The sequence below is a fragment of the Oncorhynchus gorbuscha genome, unplaced genomic scaffold (genome assembly GCF_021184085.1).
Source record: "Oncorhynchus gorbuscha isolate QuinsamMale2020 ecotype Even-year unplaced genomic scaffold, OgorEven_v1.0 Un_scaffold_1716, whole genome shotgun sequence".
Taxonomy (NCBI): domain Eukaryota; kingdom Metazoa; phylum Chordata; class Actinopteri; order Salmoniformes; family Salmonidae; genus Oncorhynchus; species Oncorhynchus gorbuscha.
Genome location: NW_025746412.1, coordinates 41,321 through 54,482, shown reverse-complemented (window position 1 = coordinate 54,482; position 13,162 = coordinate 41,321). Strand labels below are relative to the sequence as shown.

Here is a 13,162-nt window from a genome sequence, read left to right as displayed (position 1 = left end):
GACTACCAAACGGCTTCCTGACTCACCTATTTCTGCTCTTTGGACCCTATGATCACTCGGCTACACATGCCTCTCCCTAATGTTAATATGCCTTTTCCACTGCTGTTTGGGTTTGTGTATTATTGTTTAATTTCCCTGTAGAACCCCCAGCCCCGCCCAACATGCCTCTTTTGTCCCACCCCCACACGTACAGAGACCTCACCTTGCTTAACTGGTGCCTCCAGAGACACAACCACTCTCATCATCACTCAATGCCTAGGTTTACCTACACTGTACTCACATCCTACCATACCCTTGTCTGTACAGTCGTGGCCAAAAGTTTTGAGAATGACAAATATTAATTTTCAAAGTCTGCTGCCTCAGTTTGTATGATGGCAATTTGCATATACTCCAGAATGTTATCAAGAGTGATCAGATGAATTGCAATTCATTGCAAAGTCCCTATTTGCCATGCAAATGAACTGAATCCACCCCAAACAATTCCACTGCATTTCAGCCCTGCCACAAAAGGACCAGCTGACATCATGTCAGTGATTCTCTCGAGTGTTGACGAGGACAAGGCTGGAGATCACTCTGTCATGCTGATTGAGTTTGAATAACAAACTGGAAGCTTCAAATGGAGGGTGGTGTTTGGAATCATTGTTCTCCCTCTGTCAACCATGGTTACCTGCAAGGAAACAGGTGCCGTCATCATTGCTTTACACAAAAAGGGCCTCACAGGCAAGGATACTGCTGCCAGTAAGATTGCACCGAAATCAACCATTTATCAGATCATCAAGAACTTCAAGGAGAGCGGTTCAATTGTTGTGAAGAAGGCTTCTGGGTGCCCAAGAAAGTCCAGCAAGCGTCAGGACCGTCTCCTAAAGTTGATTCAGCTGTGGGATCGGGGCACCACCAGTACAGAGCTTGCTCAGGAATGGCAGCAGGCAGGCCAGGAAACTCCCCAGACGTTAATTTATTGAGAACTTGTGGTCAATCCTCAAGAGGTGGGTGGACAAACAAAACCCCACAAATTCTGACAAACTCCAAGCATTGATTATGCAAGAATGGGTTGCCATCAGTCAGGATGTGGCCCAGAAGTTAATTGACAGCATGCCAGGGCGGATTGCAGAGGTCTTGAAAAAGAAGGGTCAACACTGCAAATATTGACTCTGCATCAACTTAATGTAATTGTCAATAAAAGCCTTTGACACGTATGAAATGCTTGTAATTATACTTCAGTATTCCATAGTAACATCTGACAAAGAAATTCTCAAGACACTGAAGCAGAAAACTTTGTGGAAATTAATATTTGTGTCATTCTCAAAACTTTTGGCCACGACTGCACATTATGCCCTGAATCTATTCTACCATGCCCAGAAATCTACTCCTTTTATTCTCTGTTCCCAACACACTAGACAACTACAACATTTTCCAACAAGATAGAACTGCCAAAGGGGGCGGAGTTGCAATCTACTGCAGAGATAGCCTGCAGAAAACTTGTGCTGCCTAGCAACCATCAAGAGTTTAAGAGCGTAGAGCGTGCTAATGTTGCCTCAGCATTATGGCTACGTTACATACTAAGCCGTAGGCAGAACTTGACCGAAATTATTACTAAGTCGTTTTGGCGGAAATAAAAGGTTTGTCTTTGATACCGGGAATAACTTTCAGATATAAAGAAAAGGACGAAAAAAGTTGGCAGGGAAAACGTCTTAGACTAAAAGGGATACAAGATATGTAACTAACTTTCTACAACCTACGCAGGAATGGTGCACAGAGAGTATGTAATGGTCAACTCACTGTCCATAGTCTCATCTCTCTTCTTTAGTTCTTTGTACTTCTGGTTTCGTTCACCTGTAGGACAAAAAGTGAGTTGTTACTTGAGTATATAGTCTATCCGCTCTTAGAATTAGAGGTGACTTGAGGAACCCTGGAGATCTGCGATGAACCATTGTTAGTCAATGGTTCATCCTTGCACCTTTGGTTAGTTGAGAGGTTCTGGGAGGACCTTTAATGGATCAATATAGCAACAGGTTCATAGAAAAACCCTGGAGGGATTTGATTTATTAGGATCCCCGTTAGCCGACGCCAATGGTGACAGCTAGTTTTACTGGGGTCTGACACATAACGAACAAAAACATTACAGACAAAATACTTTACAATTTACATACATTTAAACAATATGTAGTGTGTGTGTGCTTCTATCAGTGGAGTGGGGGCGTGGCTTAGTAGGGGCGTGGCTTTAATCAATATATTTTTTGGGGCCACCTGTTATAGTAAATGTCTTCATCAGTTCTGTTGTATTGTCATCACGTTAAATTAAACACTGACAGTTTCATAGCGTCAATGAGGCTAACAGAGGTCTATGAGTTCCTCAAGAACCTATGCAAATCCTAAAGCTAGAATAGTTGCCAATTTATTACTATATGTAATCAGCCATGTTAATATTAATAATATTACATTAAAATATGTCATATGCATAAATATTAAAGGAAAACTTAAATGTAAAGTGTACAAACTTAACATGATGAACTGGACTTACATTTATGCTAACGGGTTTGCCAAAAATACATTTGAACGCCACGCCTTCAATCTGATAGGCTGCCAAAACTGTAATATATTATTAAAAAGGTTCAAATTAGAACCCCTAGCATTCCAAAAAGGTTCCAGTTTGAACTTTTACACAGGGATTCCTCTAGGACCTTCTTTTAACTGGAAAGATTCTGGCGGTGTGGCAACCCAAAAAGGTTCCGGTTTGAACCTTTACACAGGGGTTCCTCTAGGACCTTCTTTTAACTGGAAAGATTCTGGCGGTGTGGCAACCCAAAAAGGTTCCGGTTTGAACCTTTACACAGGGGTTCCTCTAGGACCTTCTTTTAACTGGAAAGATTCTGGCGGTGTGGCAACCCAAAAAGGTTCCAGTTTGAACTTTTACACAGCGGTTCCTCTAGGACCTTCTTTTAACTGGAAAGATTCTGGCGGTGTGGCAACCCAAAAAGCTTCCAGGCACCTTTACTTCTAAGACTGTAAGAGTCTATATAAAGTAAAGTGGAAGTAGTTAGTTCCAAACTAATGCTACTGGAAGGATGGCCTAGTCTAGTTGATTACTATGTTGGAGGAGTTTGGTGGAGAACAAATGGGACACAGTAGGCCTCTTACCGTCTGGTCATGACGAGTCAGAGGATATGAGCCAGAGATGAGGACAGGAAACAGTCAGAGGATATGAGACAGAGATGAGGACAGGAAACAGTCAGAGGATATGAGACAGATGAGGACAGGAAACAGTCAGAGGATATGAGACAGAAATGAGGACAGGAAACAGTCAGAGGATATGAGCCAGAAATGAGGACAGGAAACAGTCAGAGGATATGAGCCAGAAATGAGGACAGGAAACAGTCAGAGGATATGAGCCAGAAATGAGGACAGGAAACAGTCAGAGGATATGAGCCAGAAATGAGGACAGGAAACAGTCAGAGGATATGAGACAGAAATGAGGACAGGAAACAGTCAGAGGATATGAGACAGAGATGAGGACAGGAAACAGTCAGAGGATATGAGACAGAGATGAGGACAAGAAACAGTATGATGATATGATGATATGATATGAGACAACTAGCTCCTAAGATATGACAGACATGAAAGCTCTGCTACTAGCTCCTAAGACATGACAGACATGGAAGCTCTGCTACTAGCTCCTAAGACATGACAGACATGGAAGCTCTGCTACTAGCTCCGAAGACATGACAGACATGGAAGCTCTGCTTCTGGCTCCTAACCAACATTGCAGTATTTCGTTTTTTTTGTGTGTTATTTCTTACGCTATTAGCCCAGAACATTTTTCATGTTATTACATCCAACTTGAAATAACTTTCAGATATCAGAGCGACGTTAACTCACCAGCATTACGACCAGAAATACGACAACAACAAAAAAAAAGTACTCAAGTCCTTTTGTTCACCCAACCTAGAATATCTCACAATCAAATGCCGGCCATATTACCTCCCAAGAGAATTTTCTTCGCTTATAGTCACAGCCATGTATATTCCCCCTCAATCTGATACCAAAACGGAACTACACTGGACTTTGTGCAAACTGGAAACCACATATCCTGAGGCAACATTTATTGTAGTTGGGGATTTTAACAAAGCAAATTTGAGGGAAACGTTACCAAAGTTCTATCAACACATTGCCTGTTACTCTCCCTTCTGGGATGGCTAAAAGGCTCTCCCTTTGGCAAATCAGATCATGACTCCATTCTGCTCCTCCCTTCGTATAGGCAGAAACTCAAACAGGAAGTACACCCATGCTAAGGTCTAGTCAACGCTGGTCTGACTAATCAGAATCCACACTTCAAGTTTGTTTTGATCACGCAGATTGGAATATGTTCCAGGTTGCCTCTGAGAATAACATTGACGTATACACGGGACACGGTGACTGAGTTCATCAGGAAGTATATAGGGGATGTTGTTCACACTGTGACTATTAAAACTGAAAGCGTGAACCACCGCATTTAACTAAGGCAAAGTGACTGGGAATATGGTTGAATACAAACAGTGTAATTATTCCCCCCGTAAGGGTTAGGGTTAGGCTGTTTTTCAGTCTCTCGGTCCCAGCTTTGATGCACCTGTACTGACCTCACCTTCTGGATGATAGCGGGGTGAACAAGCAGTGGCTCGGGTGGTTGTTGTCCTTGATGATCTTTATGGCCTTCCTGTAACATCGGGTGGTGTAGGTGTCCTGGAGGGCAGGTAGTTTGCCCCCGGTGATGCGTTGTGCAGACCTCACTACCCTCTGGAGAGCCTTACGGTTGTGGGCGGAGCAGTTGCCATACCAGGCGGTGATACAGCCCGCCAGGATGCTCTCGATTGTGCATCTGTAGAAGTTCGTGAGTGCTTTTGGTGACAAGCCAAATTTCTTCAGCCTCCTGAGGTTTAAGAGGCGCTGCTGCGCCTTCTTCACGATGCTGTCTGTGTGAGTGGACCAATTCAGTTTGTCTGTGATGTGTATGCCGAGGAACTTAAAACTTACTACCCTCTCCGCTACTGTTCCATCAATTTGGATAGGGGGGGTGTTCCCTCTGCTGTTTCCTGAAGTCCACTGTTACGGATACAGTTATCCTGTGTGTGTGTGTATCCTGTGTGTGTTTCTTTTCTCTCCTTCTCCCCTCACAGGTGAAAATCATCACTCCCCAATCAGTCAACAATCAATCATCAATCAGAAGACACACCTCCTCCTATTTCCTGACCTATCACAGTTCCTTCCCCATGGTTTAAAAACCCCATCATTTGTTTGTTCATCAGCTCAGCTCAGCTCAATCTCTCTGTAAATGCCATGTCTGTAGGTCTCTGTGTTTCATTCTCGCTTTGTGTCTTAACCTCTCTTTTGTTTAAAGCACCTCCATAGCACTTTGTCATCACCTGTGAGTATTGTTTTTGGTTATGGTGTTTGTTTGTTTGCTGGTAGGAAAAGGGGAAACCAAGACAAGTCGCCCATGGGCATACACTACCCGTAGGTGAACTTTGTTAAATACACTAGGTAGAACTGGGCGGACCACCCACTGTATTTTTGGTTAGTTAGTTAGTTGTTGTTAAAGTAGGCTAGTCTAGCTTAGGGGTGTGTTTTTGTATATTTATTGTTTCTTTCCTTGGGTCCAGCTCAGCCCCTTTTCCTGCTCCCCCCATTACCGTGTGTTTATAAATAAACCTAGAGTTTGGCGGTAGATTTCAGTTGTTGTGGTTATTTCGTGCACACTTTTACTTTGTCACAATAATAATTTGCATGAGTTATGTTACGGGTCTCATTACCATCCCCCCTAGACTGTCGGGCCAAAAGGGATTCGTAACATCCACAATCATCTCCTTAGTTTTGTTGACGTTGAGTGTGAGGTTATTTTCCTGACACCACACTCCGAGGGCCCTCACCTCCTCCCTGTAGGCCGTCTCGTCGTTGTTGGTAATCAAGCCTACCACTGTTGTGTCGTCCGCCAACTTGATGATTGAGTTGGAGGCGTGCGTGGCCACGCAGTCGTGGGTGAACAGAGAGTACAGGAGAGGGCTCAGAATGCACCCTTGTGGGGCCCCAGTGTTGTGGGGCCCCAGTGTTGAGGATCAGCGGGGTGGAGATGTTGTTGCCTACCCTCACCACCTGGGGGCGGCCCATCAGGAAGTCCAGTACCCAGTTGCACAGGGCGGGGTTGAGACCCAGGGTCTCGAGCTTGATGACGAGCTTGGAGGGTACTATGGTGTTGAATGCCAAGCTGTAGTTGATGAACAGCATTCTCACATAGGTATTCCTCTTGTCCAGATGGGTTAGGGCAGTGTGCAGTGTGGTTGAGATTGCATCGTCTGTGGACCTATTTGGGCGGTAAGCAAATTGGAGTGGGTCTAGGGTGTCAGGTAGGGTGGAGGTGATATGATGACGGAAGTGAGTAGTCGTTTAGCTCAGTTACCTTAACTTTCTTGGGAACAGGAACAATGGTGGCCCTCTTGAAGCATGTGGGAACAGCAGACTGGTATAGGGATTGATTGAACATGTCCATAAACACACTGGCCAGCTGGTCTGCGCATGCTCTGAGGGCGCGGCTGGGGATGCCGTCTGGGCCTGCAGCCTTGCGAGGGTTAACACGTTTAATGTTTTACTCACCTCGGCTGCAGTGAAGGAGAGTCCGCATGTTTTCGTTGCAGGCCGTGTTAGTGGCACTGTATTGTCCTCAAAGCGGGCAAAAAAGTTATTTAGTCTGCCTGGGAGCAAGACATCCTGGTCCGTGACTGGGCTGGATTTCTTCTTGTAGTCCGTGATTGACTGTAGACCCTGCCACATACCTCTTGTGTCTGAGCCGTTGAATTGAGATTCTACTTTGTCTCTATACTGACGCTTAGCTTGTTTGATAGCCTTGCGGAGGGAATAGATGCACTGTTTGTATTCAGTCATGTTACCAGTCACCTTGCCCTGATTAAAAGCAGTGGTTTGTGCTTTCAGTTTCACACGAATGCTGCCATCAATACACGGTTTCTGGTTAGGGAATGTTTTTATCGTTGCTATGGGAACGACATCTTCAACGCACGTTCTAATGAACTCGCACACCGAATCAGCGTATTCGTCAATATTGTTATCTGACGCAATACGAAACATATCCCAGTCCACGTGATGGAAGCAGTCTTGGAGTGTGGAATCAGCTTGGTCGGACCAGCGTTGGACAGACCTCAGCGTGGGAGCTTCTCGTTTTAGTTTCTGTCTGTAGGCAGGGATCAACAAACTGGAGTCGTGGTCAGCTTTTCCGAAAGGAGGGCGGGGCAGGGCCTTATATGCGTCGCGGAAGTTAGAGTAACAATGATCCAACAATGATCCAAGGTTTTTCCTCCTCCACCCCTGGTTGCGCAATCGATATGCTGATCGACTGATAGACATGGAATCACTGGCCACTTTAATAATGTTTACATACGGTTTTCTTTTCCACTGTATTTTAGTCAACCCCACTCTGATATTGATCATCCTAATATTTATATATTTTAATTATGTTATTTTACTTTTAGATTGTTAGATATTACTGCACTGTTGGAGCCAGGAACACAAGCATTTAGTTAGATATTACTGCACTGTTGGAGCTAGGAACACAAGCATTTAGTTAGATATTACTGCACTGTTGGAGCCAGGAACACAAGCATTTAGTTAGATATTACTGCACTGTTGGAGCCAGGAACACAAGCATTTAGTTAGATATTACTGCACTGTTGGAGCCAGGAACACAAGCATTTAGTTAGATATTACTGCACTGTTGGAGCTAGGAACACAAGCATTTAGTTAGGTATTACTGCACTGTTGGAGCCAGGAACACAAGCATTTAGTTAGATATTACTGCACTGTTGGAGCTAGGAACACAAGCATTTAGTTAGGTATTACTGCACTGTTGGAGCTGGGAACACAAGCATTTAGTTAGATATTACTGCACTGTTGGAGCCAGGAACACAAGCATTTAGCTAGATACTACTGCACTGTTGGAGCTGGGAACACAAGCATTTAGCTATACCCGCAATAACATCTGCTAAATATGAGTATGGACCAATAACATCTGCTATCTGCTAAATATGAGTATAGACCAATAACATCTGCTATCTGCTAAATATGAGTATGTGACCCAATAACATTTGATGTGAAGTGTAATTTGGGTGTGGTCATTCAGGCTTTCCTTCATTAAGTGTCCCCGATGTGGGACTTCAAAACACCTCTCTACCATGGACCACCAGCCATGTTAACTTCCCCTCTGGAGTCTAACAATACAATACACATCCCCATGGAGACCAGAGCAGCAGACAGACGTCTCACAGAGAGGCGTCTACAGGATGCCCGAGTCCCAAATGGCACCCTACGTCAGTGCACCAGGAAGGGAATAAGGTGCACTAGGAAGGGAATAGGGATCCACTAGGAAGGGAATAGGGTGCACTAGGTAGGGAATAGGGTGCACTAGGTAGGGAATAGGGTGCACTAGGTAGGGAATAAGGTGCACTAGGTAGGGAATAACGTGCACTAGGCAGGGAAGAGGGATCCACTAGGTAGGGAATAGGGATCCACTAGGAAGGGAATAGAGTGCCATGTTGGGATGCAGGATATATGTGCTACCCTGGTCAGGACAGGATGCTGTAATCTATGCAGGCAAGGCGGAGCGGAGAGGAGAGAGTTGTCTTGGACGGTATCCAGAGGCCTTAATGGATTTATATCCAATTCACTGAACTGTTACTGAACACAACTACAGGACAATGCTCCCGTCTCTCCCCCCCCACCCACCACACTCATTGGGACAAGTGCCCAAAACTCTCCCAGCCCACTCCCCATCCACTCCACCCCAGTGCAAAGCTCTTGTACGAGACTGTGAATGTTCTAAAAATATAAAAATAAAAATGTCAAAACTCATCATCTCATTGTTCTATTTATTGGACTATGAAACCCGTCAGATATAACATCTACGACCCCAGTGGAGAGATCAAAGCGGTCCGTACCCTGGTGTTCCTCCATGTTATTGTCAAGCTGTCGGATCTCCTCGTTGATCAGGCTCATCTTCTCACGCATCTCAGTCAACCTGTTAGAAACATCACAGAGTTATAAAACAGGAATATCACTTTGGTTGGCTCGGATAAGACTTTAAAATGATCACAGAAACTACGTACTGTCTTTCCATGCTTGCTGTTTCCTGGTTGTCTTCTTTGACCTTGGAGAGCAAAACAAGGCCACATTTTGAAGCATAACACACAGATTCAACTCACTAAACCGTAAAATATACACCTCTTTACCAACCCCCCCCCCCCCTAAAATGACATTGATGATAGTGACATCAGAGCAGTATTTAATAAGAATTTGGTGGGGTGCCCCCCCCCCATGAGACATCCCCAGAGAGTGAGGTCACGGCCTGAGTTACCATTGTACAGCACCCCTGGGGACATTGAGGCTAAGTGTCTTGCTCAATGGCATAGCGGCAGCTTTTTGACCTTGTCGGCTCCGTGACTGGAACCAGCAGCCTTCCGGTTACTGGCCCAAAGCTCTCCCCTCACCTGTTTAAACAGCCTGTCCCTCTCCTCACCTGTTTAAACAGCCCGTCTCTCTCCTCACCTGTTTAAACAGCCTGTCCCTCTCCTCACCTGTTTAAACAGCCTGTCCCTCTCCTCACCTGTTTAAACAGCCTGTCCCTCTCCTCACCTGTTTAAACAGCCTGTCCCTCTCTCCTCACCTGTTTAAACAGCCTGTCCCTCTCCTCACCTGTTTAAACAGCCTGTCCCTCTCCTCACCTGTTTAAACAGCCTGTCCCTCTCCTCACCTGTTTAAACAGCCTGTCCCTCTCCTCACCTGTTTAAACAGCCTGTCCCTCTCCTCACCTGTTTAAACAGCCTGTCCCTCTCCTCACCCTCTCCTCACCTGTTTAAACAGCCCGTCCCTCTCCTCACCTGTTTAAACAGCCTGTCCCTCTCCTCCTGGGGCGATCCCATGCTCTTGTCCTCTGCCAACATGGCGTCTCTCTTCAGCTCCAGCTCCTGAAGCTTCTCGTGTAGTAACACAGCTTCCCGTTTCACCTGGGAGTGATACAGCTCCTACGGACATCACACAGGACAGAGGGGACAGAAGGGATTGAGTCAGTGTGGATGGACGGGTCTAACTACCTGTTTGGTGGAAGGCCCTGACTCCCTCTATGGGACCAATGACATCTACCCTGGTTTAATACAACCACGATGGCAACAGACTAAAAGGTGTGTCTGACTAAAATAAACATTTTGGGGGTTTTCAGGTAATACAGTACCCAATCTATAACCATTAAAACATGCTCTTCAAACCTGGTCATTATAATATGATTCAGCCTGAGTGAGTGAGCTTGTTGATTCAGCCTATGAGTGAGTGAGCTTGTTGATTCTGCCCAGCCCAGATAATAAGGTGAGACAACCACATATCACAGTCATAGTCAGTACATTAATCTTCAGATACCTAGGTGAACCAGTCATAGTCAGTACATTCATCTCCAGATAGCTAGGTGGACCAGTCATAGTCAGTACATTCATCTCCAGATAGCTAGGTGAACCAGTCATAGTCAGTACATTCATCTCCAGATAGCTAGGTGGACCAGTCATAGTCAGTACATTCATCTCCAGATAGCTAGGTGGACCAGTCATAGTCAGAACATTCATCTTCAGATAGCTAGGTGGACCAGTCATAGTCAGTACATTCATCTCCAGATAGCTAGGTGGACCAGTCATAGTCAGTACATTCATCTCCAGATAGCTAGGTGGACCAGTCAGTCAGTACATTCAACTCCAGATAGCTAGGTGGACCAGTCATAGTCAGTACATTCATCTTCAGATAGCTAGGTGGACCAGTCATAGTCAGTACATTCATCTACAGATAGCTAGGTGGACCAGTCATAGTCAGTACATTCATCTCCAGATAGCTAGGTGGACCAGTCATAGTCAGTACATTCATCTTCAGATAGCTAGGTGGACCAGTCATAGTCAGTACATTCATCTCCAGATAGCTAGGTGGACCAGTCATAGTCAGTACATTCATCTCCAGATAGCTAGGTGGACCAGTCATAGTCAGTACATTCATCTTCAGATAGCTAGGTGGACCAGTCATAGTCAGTACATTCATCTCCAGATAGCTAGGTGGACCAGTCATAGTCAGTACATTCATCTCCAGATAGCTAGGTGGACCAGTCATAGTCAGTACATTCATCTCCAGATAGCTAGGTGGACCAGTCATAGTCAGGACATTCATCTTCAGATAGCTAGGTGGACCAGTCATAGTCAGTACATTCATCAGATAGCTAGGTGGGACAACCACATATCACAGTCATAGAAAGTACATTTCAAATTAGTAGCTATTAGTAGCATCAGAGCTAGAGGGGGGGGGGGGTCAAGTGCAAGTGCTGCTTAATTATTCTAATATTTGTTGGGGGTGGGGGGGGTCAAGGGGAGGAGGAGGATAATTAAAATATACTCTTTGAAGGGAATAGGGTGTCACTCGGGATGCACCCTGCCACTCACTGCTTCAAACGTCTCCTTCCGTGTTATGAGGGTGTCCAGCTCTTCCTGACGACCATCCAGCTCCTGAGAGAAAGACACACACAGGAAAACTTTAGTCCTTGATACCGACACCTGTTTAGCACGAGGCCGTCTGTCGTTGTTACCTATACAGCCAGCAGGGGCTGAGTCATGCAGCTTTACTTACTAACAGTTCTCACTGGGCATCAAGGACTGCTGTCTGATTGGGTAGCTACGGCTGTCTGATGGGGTAGCCACGGCTGTCTGATGGGGTAGCCACTGCTGTCTGATGGGGTAGCTACTGCTGTCTGATGGGGTAGCTACGGCTGTCTGATGGGGTAGCTACGGCTGTCTGATGGGGTAGCTACGGCTGTCTGATGGGGTAGCTACGGCTGTCTGATGGGGTAGCTACGGCTGTCTGATGGGGTAGCTACTGCTGTCTGATGGGGTAGCTACGGCTGTCTGATGGGGTAGCCACGGCTGTCTGATGGGGTAGCCACTGCTGTCTGATGGGGTAGCCACTGCTGTCTGATGGGGTAGCCACTGCTGTCTGATAGGGTAGCTACTGCTGTCTGATAGGGTAGCTACGGCTGTCTGATGGGGTAGCTACTGCTGTCTGATAGGGTAGCTACTGCTGTCTGATAGGGTAGCTACTGCTGTCTGATAGGGTAGCTACTGCTGTCTGATAGGGTAGCTACTGCTGTCTGATAGGGTAGCTACTGCTGTCTGATGGGGTAGCTACGGCTGTCTGATAGGGTAGCTACTGCTGTCTGATAGGGTAGCTACTGCTGTCTGATAGGGTAGCTACTGCTGTCTGATAGGGTAGCTACTGCTGTCTGATGGGGTAGCTACTGCTGTCTGATAGGGTAGCTACTGCTGTCTGATGGGGTAGGTGTGTATATATGGCTAAGGAAAAAAATCTAGTGAATAAAATGTTGAATTCAGGCTGTAACACAACAAAATGTGGAACAAGTCCAGGGGGAACAAGTCCAGGGGGAACAAGTCCAGGGGGAACAAGTCAAGGGGGAACAAGTCAAGGGGGAACAAGTCCAGGGGGAACAAGTCAGGGGAACAAGTCCAGGGGGAACAAGTCCAGGGGGAACAAGTCAGGGGGGAACAAGTCCAGGGGGGAACAAGTCAAGGGGGAACAAGTCAAGGGGGAACAAGTCCAGGGGGGAACAAGTCAAGGGGGAACAAGTCAAGGGGGAACAAGTCAAGGGGGAACAAGTCAAGGGGTGTGAATAGTTTCTAAAATGCATCTCATTCATTAAGATGTAAAACACCAAACTAGTCCTGAATCAGCTCGGACCTGTAGCAGCTCGTCGTTGCTGGCCTTCATGGCAGCGTACTGGTCCTGTTTCTCTGGAGACATCTTTTTGATGATGTCATCAGCGGCCTGCTTCTCCCTCTCCATCTCCTCCTCCACCGCACGGATCATCTCCTCCTTCCTAAAGAAACAAGAGGTAGGATAACGTCTTCCTTCCTAAAGAAACCAGAGGTAGGATAACGTCTTCCTTCCTAAAGAAACCAGAGGTAGGATAACGTCTTCCTTGTTGACTACTGGAGGAGCTGGGACTGAGGACCAACTGTTGATTATGGGAGGAGCTGGGACTGAGGACCAACTGTTGATTATGGGAGGAGCTGGGACTGAGGACCAACTGTTGATT

General features: G+C 46.0%; 1 protein-coding gene across 2 annotated transcripts in view; it reads right to left on the bottom strand.

Moving 5' to 3' along the window:
* Positions 1-13,162, bottom strand: part of LOC124023901 (intraflagellar transport protein 74 homolog) — a 74,937-nt gene that overhangs the window by 49,243 nt on the left and 12,532 nt on the right. The window contains exons 9-15 of one of the 2 annotated variants that reach the window (XM_046338063.1): positions 12,805-12,943; positions 11,499-11,561; positions 9,912-10,055; positions 9,141-9,181; positions 8,973-9,052; positions 3,139-3,141; positions 1,780-1,833 (exon numbers count right to left, since the gene is read on the bottom strand). In XM_046338063.1, coding sequence (XP_046194019.1) covers positions 1,780-1,833; positions 3,139-3,141; positions 8,973-9,052; positions 9,141-9,181; positions 9,912-10,055; positions 11,499-11,561; positions 12,805-12,943 — 524 coding nt within the window. The remainder of the gene's footprint in view (positions 1-1,779; positions 1,834-3,138; positions 3,142-8,972; positions 9,053-9,140; positions 9,182-9,911; positions 10,056-11,498; positions 11,562-12,804; positions 12,944-13,162) is intronic. The other variant, XM_046338064.1, reaches the window with a different exon arrangement.